The 20,247-nt window shown below is 40.8% G+C and overlaps 1 protein-coding gene across 5 annotated transcripts in view; it reads left to right on the plus strand.

Moving 5' to 3' along the window:
* LOC111966531 (msx2-interacting protein) overlaps positions 1-20,247 on the plus strand; it is a 42,640-nt gene that overhangs the window by 11,108 nt on the left and 11,285 nt on the right. For 2 of the 5 annotated variants that reach the window (XM_023991250.2, XM_023991253.2), the window contains exons 4-10: positions 13,754-13,914; positions 18,777-18,992; positions 19,111-19,262; positions 19,373-19,498; positions 19,641-19,754; positions 19,884-19,997; positions 20,126-20,226. In XM_023991250.2, the coding sequence (XP_023847018.1) occupies positions 13,754-13,914; positions 18,777-18,992; positions 19,111-19,262; positions 19,373-19,498; positions 19,641-19,754; positions 19,884-19,997; positions 20,126-20,226 (984 nt within the window). The remainder of the gene's footprint in view (positions 1-13,753; positions 13,915-18,776; positions 18,993-19,110; positions 19,263-19,372; positions 19,499-19,640; positions 19,755-19,883; positions 19,998-20,125; positions 20,227-20,247) is intronic. The other 3 variants (XM_023991252.2, XM_023991251.2, XM_070444504.1) reach the window with 3 other exon arrangements.

Here is a 20,247-nt window from a genome sequence, read left to right on the forward strand (position 1 = left end):
CTGTGAGCTGCTCTGACAGCTGGTGCTTAAAGTTAGTGAAGGAGATATGAGTCTCCAGCTTCAGTGATTTTTGCAATTCGTTCCAGTCATTGGCAGCAGAGAACTGGAAGGAAAGGCGGCCAAACGAGGAATTGGCTTTCGGGGTGACCAGTGAAATATACCTGCTCGAGCGTGTACTGCGGGTGGGTGCTGCTATGGTGACCAGTGAGCTGAGATAAGGCGGGGCTTTACCTAGCAAAGACTTATAGATGACCTGGAGCCAGTGGGTTTGGCGACGAATATGAAGCGAGGGCCAGCCAACGAGAGCATACAGGTCGCAGTGGTGGGTAGTATATGGGGCTTTGGTGACAAAACGGATGGCACTGTGATCGACTGCATCCAATTTGCTGAGTAGAGTGTTGGAGGCTATTTTATAAATGACATCGCCGAAGTGAAGGATCGGTAGGATAGTCAGTTTTACGAGGGTATGTTTGACAGCATGAGTGAAGGATGCTTTGTTGTGAAATAGGAAGCTGATTCTAGATTTAATTTTGGATTGGAGATGCTTAATGTGAGTCTGGAAGGAGAGTTTACAGTCTAACCAGACACCTAGGTATTTGTAATTGTCCACATATTCTAAGTCAGAACCGTCCAGAGTAGTGATGCTGGACGGGCGGGCAGGTGTGGGCAGCGATCGGTTGAAGAGCATACATTTAGTTTTACTTGCATTTAAGAGCAGTTGAAGGCCACGGAAGGAGTGTTGTATGGCATTGAAGCTCGTCTGGAGGTTAGTTAACAGTGTCCAAAGACGGGCCAGAAGTATACAGAATGGTGTCGTCTGCGTAGAGGTGGATTAGAGAATCACCAGCAGCAAGAGCGACATCATTGATGTATACAGAGAAAAGAGTCGGCCCGAGAATTGAACCCTGTGGCACCCCATAGAGGCTGCGAGAGCTCCGGACAACAGGCCCTCCGATTTGACACACTGAACTCTGTCTGAGAAGTAGTTGGTGAACCAGGCGAGGCAGTCATTTGAGAAAACAAGGCTGTTGAGTCTGCTGATAAGAATGTGGTGATTGACAGAGTCGAAGCCTTGGCCAGGTCGACGAATACGGCTGCATAGTAATGTCTTTTATCGATGGCAGTTATGATATTGTTTAGGACCTTGAGTGTGGCTGAGGTACACCCATGACCAGCTCAGAAACCAGATTGCATAGCAGAGAAGGTACGGTGGGATTCGAGATGGTCAGTGATCTGTTTGTTGACTTGGCTTTCAAAGACCTTAGAAAGTCAGGGTAGGATAGATATAGGTCTGTAACAGTTCTGGTCTAGAGTGTCCCCCTTTGAAGAGGGGGATGACCGCGGCAGCTTTCCAATCTTTGGGGATCTCGGACGATATGAAAGAGAGGTTGTACAGGCTAGTAATAGGGGTTGCAACAATTGCGGCGGATAATTTTAGATAGAGAGGGTCCAGATTGTCTAGCCCAGCTGATTTGTAGGGGTCCAGATTTTGCAACTCTTTCAGAACATCAGCTATCTGGATTTGGGTGAAGGAGAAATGGGGGAGGTTTGGGCAAGTTGCTGTGGGGGGGTGCAGGGTTGTTGACTGGGGTAGGGGTAGCCAGGTGGAAAGTATGGCCAGCCGTAGAAAAATGCTTATTGAAATTCTCAATTATCGTCGATTTATCGGTGGTGACAGTGCTTCCTAGCCTCAGTGCAGTGGGCAGCTGTGAGGAGGTGCTCTTATTCTCCATGGACTTTACAGTGTCCCAGAACTTTTTAGAGTTTGTCCTACAGGATGCAAATTTATTTTTGAAAAAGCTATCCGTTGCTTTCCTAACTGCCTGTGTATATTGGTTCCTAACTTCCCTGAAAAGTTGCATATCGCAGGGGCTATTCAATGCTAATGCATTACGCCACAGGATGTTTTTGTGCTGGTCAATGGCAGTCAGGTCTGGAGTGAACCAGGGGCTATATCTGTTCCTGGTTGTACATTTTTTGAATGGGGCATGCTTATTTAAGATGGTGAGGAAAGCAYTTTTAATGAATAACCAGGCATCCTCTACTGACGGAATGAGGTCAGTATCCTTCCAGGATACCCGGGCCAGGTCGATTAGAAAGGCCTGCTCGCTGAAGTGTTTGACAGTGATGAGGGGTGGTCGTTTGACCGCAGACCCATTACGGACGCAGGCAATAAGGCAGTGATCGCTGAGATCCTGGTTGAAGACAGCAGAGGTGTATTTGGAGGTCAGGATGACATCTAATGAGGGTGCCCGTGTTTACAGATTTGGGGTTGTACCTGGTTGATAATTGATAATTTGTGTGAGATTGAGAGCATTTAGCTTAGATTGTAGGACAGCCGGGGTGTTAAGCATGTCCCAGTTTAGGTCACCTAACATTACGAGCTCTGAAGATAGATGGGGGGCAATCGATTCACATATAGTCTCCAGGGCACAGCTGGTGCAGAAGGTGGTCTATAACAAGCAGTAACGGTGAGAGACTTGTTTCTGGAAAGGTGGATTTTTAGAAGTAGAAGCTCGAATTGTTTGGGCACAGACCTGGATATTATGACAGAACTCTGCAGGCTGTTTCTGCAGTAGATTGCCACTCCGCCCCCTTTGGCAGTTCTATCTTGTCGGAAAATGTTATAGTTAGGGATGGAAATGTCAGGATTTTTGGTGACCTTCCTAAGTCAGGATTCAGACACGGCTAGGACATCCGGGTTGGCAGCGTGTGCTAAAGCAGTGAGTAAAACAAACTTAGGGAGGAGGCTTCTAATGTTAACATGCATGAAACCAAGGCTTTTACGGTTACAGAAGTCAACAAATGAGAGTGCCTGGGGAATGGGAGTGGAGCTAGGCCCTGCAGGGCCTAGATTAACCTCTACATCACAGTGATCCAGGTGAAAAGGTTCAGAGCTTGTGGTATGAATCCTGATATGTGGAGAAAGAGCAGTCCGGTATGCTCTGGGTTGAAACACGCTGTGCAGACTGGCAGGAGTTGACCAGGCTAAGGTTAGCTGATGACCACTAGCCATGGCTAACTGACTATTAGCTAGTAGCTAGTTAGCTGGCTAGCTTCTGTTAGGGGTCCCGGTTAGAAAAGTATAGAAAATAGCAGATCCATACCACATAGGGTGAGGCGGGTTGCAGGAGAGTATGTTGAAACTGAGGTTGAAATATAAAAAAATATATACGAAATATATACATAGGAAGAAAAAATTATTTATACACGGGACATGACAAGACGAAGACAAAGACGCCTGAACTGCTACGCCATCTTGGAGACAGGATTACAGGTCATAGCAGAAAGTACAGTGCATTCGGGTAGTATTCAGACCACTTAACTTTTTCACGTTTTGTTACGTTACAGCCTTATTCTAAAATGTATTTTATTTTTCTAAATCCTCTTCAATCTACACACAATAATGACGAAGCGAAAACAGTTAACTTTTTTTTTTTACACAGGTATTCAGACCATTTGCTATGAGACTCGAAATTGAGCTCAGGTGCATCCTGTTTCCATTGATCATCCTTGAGATGTTTCTACAATTTGATTGGAGTCCACCTGTGGTAAATTCAATTGATTGGACATCATTTGGAAAGGCACACACCTGTGGGACCTACAGTTCAAATCGGAAGTTTACATAAACTTAGGTTGGAGTCATTAAAACTAGTTTTTCAACCACTCCACAAATTTCTTGTTAAAAAACGAAAGTTTTGGCCAGTATGGTTAGGACATCTACTTTGCCCATGACACAACACATTTTTCCAGCAATTGTTTACAGACAGATTATTTCACTTATAATTCACTGTATCACTATTCCAGTGGGTCAGAAGTTTACATACAGTAAGTTGACTGTGCCTTTAAACAGCTTGGAATATTCCAGAAAATGATGTCATGGCTTTAGAAGCTTCTGATAGGCTAATTGACATCATTTGAGTCAATTGGAGGTGTATCTGTGGATGTATTTCAAGGCCTACCTTCAAACTCAGTGCATCTTTGCTTGACATCATGGGAAAATCAAAAGAAATCAGCCAAGACCTCAGAAAATAAATTGTAGACCTCCACAAGTCTGGTTCATCCTTGGGAGCAATTTCCAAATGCCTGAAGGTACCACATTCATCTGTACAAACAATAGTACGCAAGTATAAACACCATGGGACCACGCAGCCGTCATACCGCTAAGGAAGGAGACACGTTCTGTATCCTAGAGATGAACGTACTTTGGTGTTAAAAGTGCAAATCAATCCCAGATCAACAGCAAAGGACCTTGTGAAGATGCTGGAGGAAACAGGTACAAAAGTATCTATATCCACAGTAAAAATAGTCCTATATCGACATAACCTGAAAGGCCGCTCAGCAAGGAAGAAGCCACTGCTCCAAAACCTCCATAAAAAAGCCAGACTATGGTTTGCAACTGCACATGGGGACAAAGGTCGTACTTTTTGGAGAAATGTCCTCTGGTCTGATGAAACAAAACTAGAACTGTTTGGCCATAATGCCCATCATTATGTTTGGAGGAAGAGAACACCAACCCAACCGTGAAGCACGGGGGTGGCAGCATCATGTTTGTGGGGGTGCTTTGCTTGCAGGAGGGACTGGTGCACTACACAAAATAGATGGCATCATGAGGCAGGAAAATTATGTGGATATATTGAAGCAACATCTCAAGACATCAGTCAGGAAGTTAAAGCTTGGTTGCAAATGGGTCTTCCAAATGGACAATGACCCCAAGCATACTTCCAAAGTTGTGGCAAAATGGCTTCAGGACAACAAAGTCAAGGTATTGGAGTGGCCATCACAAAGCCTCTATCCCATAGAATGTTTTTGGGCAGAACTGAAAAAGCGTGTGCGAACAAGGAGGCCTAAAAAGCGGACTTAGTTACATCAGCTCTGTCAGGAGGAATGGGCCGAATTCACCCAACTTATTGTGGGAAGCTTGTGGAAGGCTACCCAAAACCTTTGAACCAAGTTAAACAATTTAAAGGCAATGCTACCAAATACTAATTGTGTGTATGTAAACTTCTGACCCACTGGGAATGTGATGAAAGTAATAAAAGCTGAAATAAATAATTCTCTCTACTATTATTCTGACATTTCACATTCTTAAAATAAAGTGGTGATCCTGACTGACCTAAGACAGGGAATTTTTACTAGGATTAAATGTCAGGAATTGGGAAAAACTGAGTTTAAATGTATTTGGCTGAGGTGTATGTAAACATCCGACTTCAACTGTATATAAGGTCCCACAGTTGACAGTGCATGTCAGAGTAAAAACCAAGCCATGAGGTCGAAGCAATTGTCCGTTGAGCTCCGAGACAGGATTTTGTTGAGGCAAAGATCTGGGGAAGGGTACCAAAACATTTCAGCAGCATTGATGTTCCCCAATAGCACATTGGCTTCCATCATTCTTAATTGGAAGAAGTTTGATTGCCCGGTCAAACTGAGCAATCGGGGGACCAGGGCTTTGGTCAGGGAGGTGACCAAGAACCCAATGGTCACTCTGACAGACCTCCTGAATTCCTCTGGGGAGATGGGAGAACCTTCTAGAAGGACAACCATCTCTGCAGCACTCCATCAATCAGGCCTTTATGGTAGAGTGGCCAGACGGAAGCCTCTCCTCAGCAAAATGCACGTGACAGCCCGCTTGGAGTTTGCCAAAAGGCACCTAAAGGACAGGCCATGAGAAACAAGAGTATCTGGTCAAATGAAACCAAGATTGATCTCTTTGGCCAGAATGCCAAGTATCACGTCTGGGGGGAACCTGGCACCATCCCTACGGTGAAAAATGTTTGTGGCAGCATCATGCTGTGAGGGATGTTTTTCAGCAGCAGGGACTGGGAGACTAGTCAGGATCGAGGGAAATATGAACCTGTCAGAGCTTGAGATGATCTGCAGAGAAGAATGGGAGAAACTCCCCCAAAACAGGTGTGCCAAGCTTGTAACGTCATACCCAAGAAGACTCTAGGCTGTAATTACTGTCAAAGGTGCTTCAACAAAGTACTGAGTAAAGGGTCTGAATACCTATGTAAATGTGATATATCAGTTTAATTTTTTTTATTAGCAAAAATGTCAAACCAGTTTTTGCTTTGTCATTATGGGGTATTGTGTGTAGATTGATGAGGATGAAAATAAATAAATAATTTAATCCATTTTAGAATAAGGCTGTAAAGTAACAACATTTGGAAAAAGTCAAGGGGTCTGAATACTTTCCGAATGCACTGTAAATGGGCCGCTGAAATGAGCGCTCAGATCTTCTGGACCAGGTACTCAACAGATGGCGCTTAAATTGGAATTGACAGTGTTTTAACTACTTGCAGATATGAAACAGACATTACATTACCGTGTAGTTTTAATAATAAAATGGTCTGACGGTGATGTGGACATACTCTGTATTCATATCCCGAAAGAAAGAAATGATCTCACTACAATAAATGTTAATAGAAAGTTTGCAAAAWWAGATAAGATCTTGCTATTTGTGGAAAAATCACCCTGATTTAACTCTTTAGTCATATCCCAGTTTACCTATTTACTTATGGCCTTGCCTACACCTAGTGACCTGTTTTTTATTTTTTATTATATGAGCAAAAATATTCAATTTTATTTGGAACGGCAAGCCACACAAAATTAAACGGGCCTTTTTATGTAATGAATATGAATTTGGACAACAGAAATGATAAAATATTAAAGCATTAGACCTCTCACTAAAGGATTCAGTCATATAAAAGTTATAATTAAATCTGAACTGGCTCTCTAGCAGATTAGTAAGTATGTCTCACCGCATGTTCAAGAATGGCCTTTTTCCATTTATTCAGATTACAACCTCTCACTTTCGGTTATTTGAAAATGAAATTATCTCCAAAATATTGCTATTTTTAAAACAAGTCATATAAAGTTTGTTGCAATTCCAGTTTAATCCACCAGAAATTACAGAATAAATAATAAAACAAATATGGTTAGACTCATATACTAAAAAAACATTATTTTCTGAAAAAAAGAAAAGGTATAATCTTTGTAAATTATATCATAAATAGGACTGCTGGAGTTATGTCACACAAAATATATGCAAATGTCTGCTCTAACCAAAATTACAACCAACTAATTCCAGAGGCAAGTGGAAGGGGGAAAAGTAAGGAACTTGTCTGTCGGCCCTGCATTAAAGACCAAAATTGGTTAAAGAAAATTGTGATGAATAAAAAAGTATACCAGTTTCATTTAAGGACAAAAAAACAGCTGTGCCATATAGATTGTAAAATAGTTGGGAAGAGATTTTTGATATACCGATTCCATGGCACATGGTTTATGAACTGATAACCAAAATAATGCCGGATTCAACACTTAGAATTTATCAATTTAAATTATTATTACAAAATTCTTGCAGCCAATAGAATGTTTTATATATGGGGGATACAACCATCCCAGCTCTGCAGATTTTGCCGCGAAGAGAAAGAATCATTAGATCATTTGTTTTGGTACTGTCCATATGTAGCTTGTTTTTGGTCGCAGGTACAGGAATGGCTGAGAAATTGCAAAATTTACCTGGAGCTAACTGCAAATAGCACTGCTGAGTCTTTTGGAAAGTCATAGTCAATCGATCAATAATATAATACTTTTAGCAATAATTGTTACATTTACAATTTGTAGAAGCTATGAGAATAGAAAGGTTCAGAAATTTTGTGAAACATCACAGCACAGTTGAACAATATATGGCAAATATAAATAAAAAATGGATGGTGTTAAGAGATAGATGGGAGGGGTTGAGTGGAGCTGAAGGGTGGGACTTGAAACAACAAGATAACTAATGTAAAATATACTGTCTGTAAAATGTATATAGGTTGAGAACTTTTGTTGAACACCACAGTTAAACATACAGTGGGGAGAACAAGTATTTGATACACTGCCGATTTTGCAGGTTTTCCTACTTACAAAGCATGTAGAGGTCTGTAATTTTTATCATAGGTACACTTCAACTGTGAGAGACGGAATCTAAAACAAAAATCCAGAAAATCACATTGTATGATTTTTAAATAATTAATTTGCATTTTATTGCATGACATAAGTATTTGATCACCTACCAACCAGTAAGATTTCCGGCTCTCACACGACCTGTTAGTTTTTCTTTAAGACACCCTCCTGTTCTCCTCTCATTACCTGTATTAACTGCACCTGTTTGAACTCGTTACGTGTATAAAGACACCTTTCCACACACTCAATCAAACAGACTCCACCTCTCCACAATGGCCAAGACCAGAAGAGCTGTGTAAGGACATCAGGGATGAAATTGTAGACCTGCACAAGGGCTGGGATGGGCTACAGGAACAATAGGCAAGCAGCTTTAGTGAGAAGGCAACAACTGTGGCGCAATTATTAGAAAATGGAAGAAGTTCAAGATGACGGTCAATCACCCTCGGTTCTGGGGCTCCATGCAAGATCTCACCTCGTGGGGCATCAATGATCATGAGGAAGGTGAGGGATCAGCCCAGAACTACACGGCAGGACCTGGTCAATGACCTGAAGAGAGCTGGGCCCCACAGTCTCAAAGAAAACCATTAGTAACACACTACGCCGTCATGGATTAAAATCCTGCAGCGCACGCAAGGTCCCCCTGCTCAAGCCAGCGCATGTCCAGGCCCGTCTGAAGTTTGCCAATGACAATCTGCATGATCCAGAGGAGGAATGGGAGAAGGTCATGTGGTCTATGAGACAAAAATAGAGCTTTTTGGTCTAAACTCCACTCGCCGTGTTTGGAAGAAGAAGAAGGATTAGTACAACCCCAAGAACACCATCCCAAACGTGAAGCATGGAGGTGGAAACAGTGGCTCCATAAGAAGCATCTCAAGGTCCTGGAGTGGCCTAGCCAGTCTCAGATTGAACCAATAGAAAATCTTAGGAGGGAGCTGAAGAGTCCGTATTGCCCAGCGACAGCCCCGAAACCTGAAGGATCTGGAGAAGGTCTGTATGGAGGAGTGGGCAAAATCCCTGCTGCAGTGTGTGCAAACCTGGTCAAGACTACAGGAAACGTATGATCTCTGTAATTGCAAACAAAGGTTATCCTTACCAAAATATTAAGTTTCTGCTTTTCTGATGTATCAAATACTTATGTCATGCAATAAAATGCAAATTACTTACTTAAAAATCATACAATGTGATTTTCTGGATTTTTGTTTTAGATTCCGTCTCTCACAGTTGAAGTGTACCTATGATAAAAATTACAGACCTCTACATGCTTTGTAAGTAGGAAAACCTGCAAAATCGGCAGTGTATCAAATACTTGTTCTCCCCACTGTATATGGCAAATAGAAATCAAACTGAATGGTCTTCAGAGATAGATGGGAGGGTTTGAAGGTAGCTGAATGGGATTAAAAACAACTATTGTAAAATATATTGTGTCTGTAAAATGTATATACTATGTATAAGTTGGAAGTAGAAGCCTAAGTGTTGTTGTCCATTAGTTTACTCCAATTAGGATAGGGGTGGTAGGGTTAGGGGGAAATAATATGTATATTTATTTACCAAAAAATATATGGTGAGTTGAGAATGATGCAGACAATTACATTGATGGAAGCTACAATCTATTTACAATATTAAAGAAAAAACAGACCAACAATCACAAAATTAGTAAATAATATAAAATTCCCAGTTCATGCTTCAAAATCAACTTTATAAGAGGTTTAAAAATAGGTTATATTTGATTTAACATTCCATGACATACACTAAGGCATTGTTGGCAGAATAGATCAATGCAGTTCAATGCATGATTTAATATAATTCACCAATACATTTATTGGAGTCCAAAACATATTGCTATCAGGTTGTAAATCACAGCTGGCCTGGTACATTGTTTGCTGCCTCCATTCGTGATGCACTGTTACAGTTTCAATAACTCAATATTTTGGACATAAACGGACGAATGTAACTTTAAGGATGGGTATGTCAATACAATCAAACTAGCAAGGACTAACAAGTCAGTCATAGCGTGGTTAATAGGCTAGCGTATGTAAGAATTTTCACCTAAAATGACATACCCAAATCTAACTGCCTGTAGCTCAGGACCTAAAGCAAGGATATGCATATTCTTGATACCATTTGAAAGGAAACACTTTGAAGTTTGTGGAAATGTGAAATTAATGTAGGAGAATATAACACATTAGATCTGGTAAAAGATAACACAAAGAAAAAAACATGCATCTTTTTTTCATTTTTTTCATCACCTTTGAAATGCAAGAGAAAGGCCAATATATGACTTATGAATCTAGGCGCTATTTAGATTTTGGCCACTAGATAGCAACAGTGTATGTGCAAAGTTTTAGACTGATCCAATGAAGCATTACATTTCTGTTCAAAATGTTGTATCAACACTGCCCAAATGTGCTTAATTGGTTTATTAATACATTTTCAAGTTCATAACTGTGCACTCTCCACAAACAATAGCATGGTATTCTTTCACTGTAATAGCTACTGTAAATTGGACAGTGCAGTTAGATTAACAAGAATTTAAGCTTTCTGCCCATATCAGAAATGTCTATGTCCTGGGAAATGTTCTTGTTACTTACAACCGCATGCTAATCACATTAGCCTACGTTAGCTCAACCGTCCCGCGGGGGGACACACCGATACTGTAGAAGTTTTAAGCAAAGTTGCTATTCCTCAATAAAGTTATTGGAAATGTTCTTCGTTTTTTCCTGTGTTTCTTCCTAAGAAAAAAGTTAAGAAGAAATGGGATTCTTGAAAATAATGTTTTAAGAATTCTTCGTGGAAAACTACTTAACTTTAGGACAGCTAAACCCTTGTCTTGTGACAACTGGATAATTTTGTAACCGTGAATGTTTTCTTGCGCCACTGCCACAGACAGTCTGCTTCCGGACATTTAAATACAGCAAGAAAACTAATTAAACGTGCATTATCTAGCTAGCTAGTAATTAACAATATATTACAATATTCTAGAAGTGTTAAATAGCTACTGTTAGCTCGTCAATTTGTAAAGAAGAACTTGGCTAACTTAGCTAGCTAACTTACCTGTTCACATCTACCACTGTCTCTCCTTTCATGGACAACACCTTCACCTCCAGCTGGTCTACATGAATGGTCGATACCCCCTCCAGTCTTCTTCAACTCCCTGCTTCTCTCAGCTCCTTTCTTAACAGCCGACTTGATGTCGGACCACTTTTTTTTTTACAACGTCACTGTCCCTTGCCATACCCCCGACGGGAGAGAGACTCGGCCACTCTCACCCATCCTCTCTTTTTGGTCTCTGCAGTGACTCCGCAGTTATCGAGTGTCCCCAACAGCAACCTTTTCCTGGCTGCTATTTCCTCCACCATCAATTCAAGCTCTTGTTTGCTGAAGTTTTGTGCTTTTCTTGGTTATCCATTTTTGTTTTTGATATAACTAGTCTGATGGCTATAATGTGTGAAAAATGATGTTTATTTTTGTGTATAAAGGGTTTGCGAGCCACCTAAAAAATGTATATTCTCGAGACATAAAGCAGATAAATAAATGTAATAAAATGGAAATATCAACACTTTATTATAATGGGCCAAATCCTATCATCCCTGTCACTGGTTTATTTATTGATTTCAAGCAAGTCACTAATGTCAATGCCACATGGAAAGATATTTACGAAGTTCCTAAGAAAACTATGAATTCCTAAGAACATTAAGGAATGCACTTACGAACTATCATATGAACCTCTTATTTTTTTCCATAAGAAACTTCTTACTTTTTTTCGTAAGTAGTGTTTTGTGAATCTGGCCTCAGAGCCCTATACAGTACTATGAATCTGTTTATTTTTATTTTTTTATTTAACCTTTATTTAACTAGGCAAGTCAGTTAAGAACATATTCTTATTTACAATGACGGCCTACCCCAGCCAAACACGGACGACGCTGCGTCAATTGTGCGCCGCCCTATGGGACTCCAAATCATGGCCGGATGTGATACAGCCTGGATTCCGAACCAGGGACTATAGTGACGCCTCTTGCACTAAGATGCAGTGCCTTAGACTGCTGCGCCACTCGAGGAGTTAGTGAGTTAACTTTGGTCAACTCGTTATAACTGCTGACACAAAAGTGTCTCACCTTTTAGCCAGGTCAATTTCTATGGCAACAAATCCTTCAGAACTAACCTGCTCCGGGGCAGGCTAACTCGAGGTTAACTCTACTTATCCTGAATGAAGTGTGTGAGCCATGAGTTGATGACCAATCAAAGTAAATTCCCTTCCTTTCGGAGAGTGCGTCATCATCCCTTCATTCTCCAGACTATATTTGAGGAAGATGACGGATTTAAATATTTCTGTGTGTAAAAAAACAAACAAAAAAAACAAATACATATCACACAACACATTTAGTAATAACAGGACTAGGGTTGCAAAATTCTGAAAACGTTCAATAAATTCCCTGATTTGAACTATATCCCGGTTGGATGATTCCCGGAATCAGGAGGGAATAAACAGGATTTCTGGAAAACCAGGGTGTGCACTCAGCTGCACATGTGGTTTCAGGGAGAAATGCTACAGAGAATATTTGGAGATGGCTGGTGCATTTTCTCACTGCCTACCTCTGTGTATGGGTGATAGCTCCCCCCCTCCGTGAGATCCAGTTGGAACTGGACATTTCTGGCCACTGCTGGCTCCCTGCCCACTCCCACAGGCCAGGCTCCATTAGCAGCACTTCCGGGAGTGTTTGAGAGAAGGAGGAGGAGCAGCAGGAAACAATTGACAGGGAGAAGGCTGGAAAATGAAGAAAGGAATATTGGGGTGTACTATTAAGGGGAAATTCTTGCAAATGTGAACATATTTAATGGTCACGTATACATATAGTGCCTTCAGAAAGTATTCACACCCCTTTTCCCATATTTTGTTGTGTTCTAGCCTGATTTTAAAATGGATTCAATTAGATTTTTTGTCATTGCCCTACACACGATACCCCATAATGTCAAAGTGGAGTTGGTTTTTAAAATTTTATTCAAATTGATTAAAAAAATAAAAGCTGAAATGTCTTGAGTCAGTAAGTATTCAACCCCTTTGCTATGGTAAGCCTAAACAAGTTCAGGAGTAAAAATGTGCTTAACAAGTCACATATTAAGTTGCATGGACTTTCTGTGTGCAATAATAGTGTTAAACATGATTTTTGAATGACTAACTCATCTCTGTACGCCACACATACATATAATTGTACAGCACGATTTAACAGCACAAGCAGTCTTCCGTCCAAATTGCTCTCTATTTTCCCTATTGTAGTAGTTCTATGCTACTCTCCCAACCTTGGTTGTTAGTCAAGGTGATTTGATTAAAATCCATATGGGCACGACCTGCTGAACATTTTGTGAAATTGGAACAATGGTGGCCAATATTTCAAGCCTTAATGCACTCGTGGGATAATTTGTATATTAACCGGTGAACGGTTATGCAGAATATTCTGCTTCAACATATGAATAGAAAAAAAACCTGTATCAAAACAGATTTAATTTCATGTTGATGAATTGGGCCGATAACAGTGCCACTGCAAGACAAGTAATGGTATTACATATCTTCATGTTAGTTTAACCATCATTATTTCCAACCTCATATAGAAGGTTGTTCAAACAAACCTGATTGTTGAGTGTGTCATGGATTGAGGATGTTTACGATATACATCAGATCTGTGAGCTATATCAAAATCTTTTGTAATTGTTCAGACAAAAGTACACAATTTCTGAATTATGTCTGATATGTGAGATTCTGTGACATTCACAGTATGCTATTTTCCATTAAGCCTCTGTTCCTCTCCGGCAGCAGTGATTCCAGCAGTAGCTCGAGTGATGACTCCCCAGCACGTTCAGTTCAGTCTGCTGCCGTCCCTGCACCTTCAGCTCTGGCTTTATCTGCCGTTGACAAGGATGAGCCTCGAAAAAGTTTTGGTGTCAAGGTCCAGAATCTTCCTGTGCGTTCTACAGGTGAGGATTTGACCCCTTTTCTGCTGTGTATATACCATACATTGTCTAGTCTAGACTACAGGGTCAATACACTGTTAGGTTTTGGCAATAATTTCATTTGTTGGGTTAATGACATTGTTGTTGAGGCTCTTTGTACTGCAGATATGAATTAGTCTCTATGTACAGTGTATTCGTAAAGTATTCAGACCCCTTGACATTTTCCACGTTTTTTGTTACGTTACAGCCTTATTATAAAATGGATGAATAGTTTTTTTCCCTCATCAATCTACATACAATACGTCATAATGATGAAGAAAAAACATGAGACATTTTTGCAAATCTATTTAAAAAAAAGAAGAAATATTACATTTACATACGTATTCAGACCCTTTACTCAGTACTTTGTTGAAGCACCTTTGGCAGCGATTACAGCCTTGAGTCTTCTTGGGTATGATGCTACAAGCTTGGCACACCTGTATTTGGGGAGTTTCTCTGCAGATCTTCTCAAGCTCTGTCAGGTTGGATGGGGAGCGTTGCTGCCTAGCTATTTTCCGGTCTCTCCAGAGATGTTGGATCAGGTTTCAAGTCCAGTCTCTGGCTGGGCCACTCAAGGACATTCAGAGAAGCCACTCCTGCATTGTCTTGGCTGTGTGCTTAGGGTTGTTGTCCTGTGGAAGGTGAACCTTCACTCCAGTCTGAGGTCCTGAGCACTCTGGAGCAGGTTTTAATCAAGGATCTCTCTGTACTCTGTTCATCTTTCCCTCGATCCTGACTAGTCTCCCACTCCCTGCTGCTAAAAACATCCCCACAGCATGATGCTGCCACCACCATGCTTCACCCTAGGGATGGTGCCAGGTTTCCTCCAGATATGATGCTTGACAATCAGGCCAAAGAGTTCAATCTTGGTTTCATCAGACCAGAGAATCTTGTTTCTCATGGTCTGAGAGTCTTTATGTGCCTTTTGGCAAACTCCAAACGGGCTGTCATATGCCTTTTACTGAGGAGTGGTTTTCGTCTGGCCACTCTACCATAAAGGCCTTATTGGTGGAGTGCTGCAGAGATGGTGGTCCTTCTGGAAGGTTCTCCCATCTCCACCGAGGAACTATAGATCTCTGTCAGAGTGACCATTGGGTTCTTGGTCCCTGACCTAAGCACTTCTCCCCTGATTGCTCAGTTAGGCCGGGCGGCCAGCTCTAGGAAGAGTCTTGGTGGTTCCAAACTTTTTCCATTTAAGAATGATGGAGGCCATTGTGTTCTTGGGGACCTTCAATGCTGCAGAATTATTTTCGTACCCTTCCCCAGATCTGTGCCTTGACACAATCCTGTCTCAGGGGCTCTAAGGACAATTGCTTCGACCTCATGGCTTGGTTTTTGCTCTGACATGCACTGTCAGCTGTGGGACCTTATATAGACAGGTGCGTGCTTTTCCAAATCATGTTCAGTCAATTGAATTTACCACAAGTGGGCTCCAATCAAGTTGTAGAAACATCTCAAGGATGATCAAAGGATACCGGATGCACCGGAGCTCAATTTTGAGTCTCATAGCAAATGATTTGAATACTTACAGTTGAAGTCGGAAGTTTACATACATTTAGGTTGGAGTCATTAAAACTAGTTTTTCAACCACTCCACAAATTTCTTGTTAACAAACTATAGTTTTGGCAAGTCGGTTAGGACATCTACTTTGTGCATGACGCAAGTAATTTTTCCAACAATTGTTTACAGACAGATTATTTCACTGTTTCACAATTCCAGTGGGTCAGAAATTTACATACACTAGTTGACTGTGCCTTTAAACCACTAGGAAAATTCCAGAAAATGATGTCATGGCTTTAGAAGCTTCTGATAGGCTAATTGACATAATTTGAGTCAATTGGAGGTGCACCTGCGGATGTATTTCAAGGCCTACCTTCAAACTCAGTGCGTCTTTGCTTGACATCATGGGAAAATCAAAATAAATCAGCCAAGACCTCAGAAAATAAATTGTAGACCTCCACAAGTCTGGTTCATCCTTGGGAGCAATTTAAAAATGCCTGAAGGTACCACGTTCATCTGTACAAACAATAGTACGCAAGTATAAACACTATGGGACCACGCAGCCGTCATACCGCTCAGGAAGGAGACACGTTCTGTCTCCTAGAAATTAACTTACTTTGGTGTGAAAAGTGCAAATCAATCCCAGAACAACAGCAAAGGACCCTGTGAAGATGCTAGAGGAAACAGGTACAAAATTATCTATATCCACAGTAGAACGAGTGCTATATCGACATAACCTGAAAGGCCGCTCAGCAAGGAAGAAGCCACTGCTCCAAAACCTCCATTAAAAAAAGCCAGACTACGGTTTGCAACTGCACATGGGGACCAAGATTGTACTTTTTGGACAATTGTCATCTGGTCTGATAAACAAAAATAAAACTGTTTGGCCATAATGACCATCATTATGTTTGGAGGAAAAGGGGGACGCTTGAAAGCCGAAGAACWTCATCCCAACCATGAAGCATGGGGGTGGTAGCATCATGTTGTGGGGGTGCTTTGCTGCAGGAGGGACTGGTGCACTTCACAAAATAGATGGCATCATGAGGCAGGAACATTATGTGGATATATTGAAGCAACATCTCAAGATATCAGTCAGGAAGTTTAAGCTTGGTCGCAAATGGGTCTTCCAAATGGACAATGACCCCAAGCATACTTCCAAAGTTGTGGCAAAAGGGCTTAAAGACAACAAAGTCAAGGTATTGGAGTGGCCATCACAAATCGCTGACCTCAATCCTATAGAACATTTTTTGGGCAGAACTGATAAAGCGAGCAAGGAGGCCTACAAACCTGACTCAGTTACTTACACCAGCTCTGTCAGGAGGTATGGGCCAAAATTCACCCAACTTATTGTGGGAAGCTTGTGGAAGGCTACACAAAACATTTTACCCAAGTTAAACAATTTAAAGGCAATGCTACCAAATACTAACTCGGTGTATGTAAACTTCTGACCCACTGGGAATGTGATGAAAGAAATAAAAGCTGAAATGAATCATTCTCTCTACTATTATTCTGACATTTCACATTCTTAAAATAAAGTAGTGATCCTAACGGACCTAAGACAGGGAATTTTTACTAGGATTAAATGTCAGGAATTGTGAAAAACTGAGTTTAAATGTATTTGGCTAAGGTGTATGTAAACATCCGACTTCAACTGTATGTAAATACGTTTTTTTTTGTTATATATTTTTTATACATTTGCAATTTGCAATTTCTTAAAACCTGTTTTCACTTTGTCATTATGGGGTATTGTGTGTAGATTGAAGATAACATATGTTTTAACATCTTATGGCTGCAGGGGCAGTATTGAGTAGCTTGGATGAAATGTGCACAGAGGTGCCCAGAGTAAACGGCCTGCTCCTCAGTCATAGTTGCTAATATATGCATATTATTATTAGTATTGGATAGAAAACACTCTGAAGTTTCTAAAACGGTTTGAATTATGTCTGTGAGTATAACAGAACTCATATGGCAGGCAAAAACCTGAGAAGTTCCACTTCCTGTTTGGATTTTTTCTGAGGCTGGTAGATTTCAACCTAGCTCCCATTGAAATTACAGCGAGATATGGATGAGTTTTCACTTCCTACGGCTTCCACTAGATGTCAACAGTCATAACTTTGTCTGATGACTCTACTGTGAAGGGGGTCGAAGGAGACAGGAATGAGTAACCACTGCCATGAGGTGACCATGCTTTGACCACGCGCGTTCACGCGAGAGGAAGCTCCGTACCATCGCTCATCTGAAGTCAATGTAATTCTCCGGTTGGAATGTTATTCAAGATGTATGTTAACAACATTCTAAAGATTGATTCAATACATCGTTTGACATGTTTCTACTGACTGTTACGGATTTTTGGACATTTCGTCACGTTTTAGTGAACGCGCTTTGTGACTTTGGAATTGTTTACCAAACGTGCTAACCAAGTAGCTAATTGGACATAAATATCGGACATTATCGAACAAATCAAGCATTTATTGTGGACCTGGGATTCCTGGGAGTGCATTGTGATGAATATCATCAAAGGTAAGGGAATATTTATCATGTAATTTCTGGTTTCTGTTGACTCCAACATGGCGGCTAATTTGACTCTTGTTCTGAGCTCCGTCTCAGATTATTGCATGGTTTGCTTTTTCCGTAAAGTTCTTTTGAAATCTGACACAGCGGTTGCATTAAGGAGAGGTATATCTATAATTCCATGTGTATAACTTGTATTATCATCTACATTTATGATGAGTATTTCTGTTGAAACGATGTGCCTATGCACTATCACTGGATGTTTTTGGAACTAGTGAATGTAACGCGCCAATGTAAACTCAGATTTTTTTTATATAAATATGAACTTTATCAAACAAAACATGCATGTATTGTGTAACATGAAGTCCTATGAGTGTCATCTGATGAAGATCATCAAAGGTTAGTGATTAATTTTAGCTATATTTCTGCTTTTTGTGACTGCTATCTTTGGCTGGAAAAATGGCTGTGCTTATTGTGGTTTGGTGTGACCTAACATAATCGTTTGTAGTGCTTTCGCTGAAAAGCATATTTGAAATCGGACACTTTGGTGGGATTAACAACAAGATTACCTTTAAAATGGTATAAGAAACATGTATGTCTGAGGAATTTTAATTATGAGATTTCTGTTGTTTTGAATTTGGTGCCCTGCACTTTCACTGGCTGTTGTCATATCATCCCGTTACCGGGATTGCAGCCATAGTTAATCCATTTTAGAATATGGCTGTAACGTAACAAAATGTGGAAAAAGTGAAGGGGTCTGAATACTTTCCGAGTGCACTGTATGCACCACAAAGTATTTTGTCAAGCTTTTATATTGTATTTTTTCCCTCTTTCAGATACAAGTCTGAAGGATGGCCTGTTCCATGAGTTCAAGAAGTATGGGAAGGTGACGTCTGTGCAAATCAATGGAGCTTTAGAGGAGCGCTATGGACTTGTGTTCTTTCGCCAGCAAGAGGACCAGGAGAAGGCCCTTGGCGCGTCAAAGGGGAAGCTGTTTTTTGGCATGCAAATTGAGGTCATCATCTGGAATGGCCCTGGTGCGTCCACAACTGGTATATAAAGTGGCTTAAGTTTTTCCTAACCACTTAACCTGACCAGGAAAATCTCTGGGCTCTACCTTTTTAAACATTATTTAAACAGGTTTATGAAAACATTAATTTCTCTTTTTAGAGACTGAAAGCGAGAATGAGTTCCGGCCTCTGGATGAGAGGATAGACGAGTTTCACCCCAAAGCCACACGAACTCTGTTTATTGGCAACCTGGAAAAGACCACCAGCTACCATGACCTGCTCAATATCTTTCAGCGTTTTGGGGAGATAGTGGTATGTAAAATACATTCTGCATGTTGCAAAGGAGATTTTGTGAGGGAGGAATTGCCTAATTCAACACTGCCTCTCTAAATTTAGTGTTGCCTTTCTTTCCATTCACATAGGATATTGACATCAAGAAAGTTAATGGTGCCCCTCAGTATGCCTTTCTACAGTACTGTGACATTGGCAGTGTTTGTAAGGCCATAACGAAGATGGATGGAGAGTACCTCTGCAACAATAGGCTAAAGGTGAGGACAGCATTATAACTCACATTTTCCCCAAAACACTTATTTTGACTGTACAACTGAGATTTTAGTTGTTGATAGTAGTGACAGGAGTATTGTCAACAGGATAATATTGTTGATATGTTACTTATCCCTATTTTTACAGCTGGGATTTGGAAAAAGCATGCCCACAACTTGTGTTTGGTTGGATGGTTTAGCCTCTAACATCACAGAGCAATATCTCACTCGTCATTTCTGTCGTTATGGACATGTTGTCAAGGTAAGCCTGCTGCTTTTCCTGTTTAAGCCATTTTCTCATGACACATTTCATTTCATTCCACATGTTATCTAAAGGAAGATCATATAGTTTTACCAAATTTTGTCATACTTCTCTCCCCTCCCACCACAGGTTGTATTTGACAGACCCAAAGGAATGGCCCTTATCCTGTATAAAAACATTGAATATGCACAGGCCGCTGTCAAAGAGACCAAGGGTTGGAAGATTGGTGGCAACAAAATTAAGGTCAGCAGAAAAAACATATTTTGAACTAGAATGCCTGTTGGTTGGGGGAATAGGCCAGATGATTGAAGACCATAGTCCAAACAATAATTTTTGTCCGCCTTATCAATTTCCATGTGTTTTGTTTGCAGGTGGACTTTGCCAATCAGGAAAGTCAGATGGCTTTCTATCGCTCAATGCAGGCATCTGGGCAGGACATTCGCGACTTCTATGAAATCCTATCTGAAGGAAGGTTTGTATAATTTAGCTCTAG

The sequence above is a fragment of the Salvelinus sp. IW2-2015 genome, linkage group LG7 (assembly GCF_002910315.2).
Source record: "Salvelinus sp. IW2-2015 linkage group LG7, ASM291031v2, whole genome shotgun sequence".
NCBI classification, from domain to species: Eukaryota; Metazoa; Chordata; class Actinopteri; order Salmoniformes; family Salmonidae; genus Salvelinus; species Salvelinus sp. IW2-2015.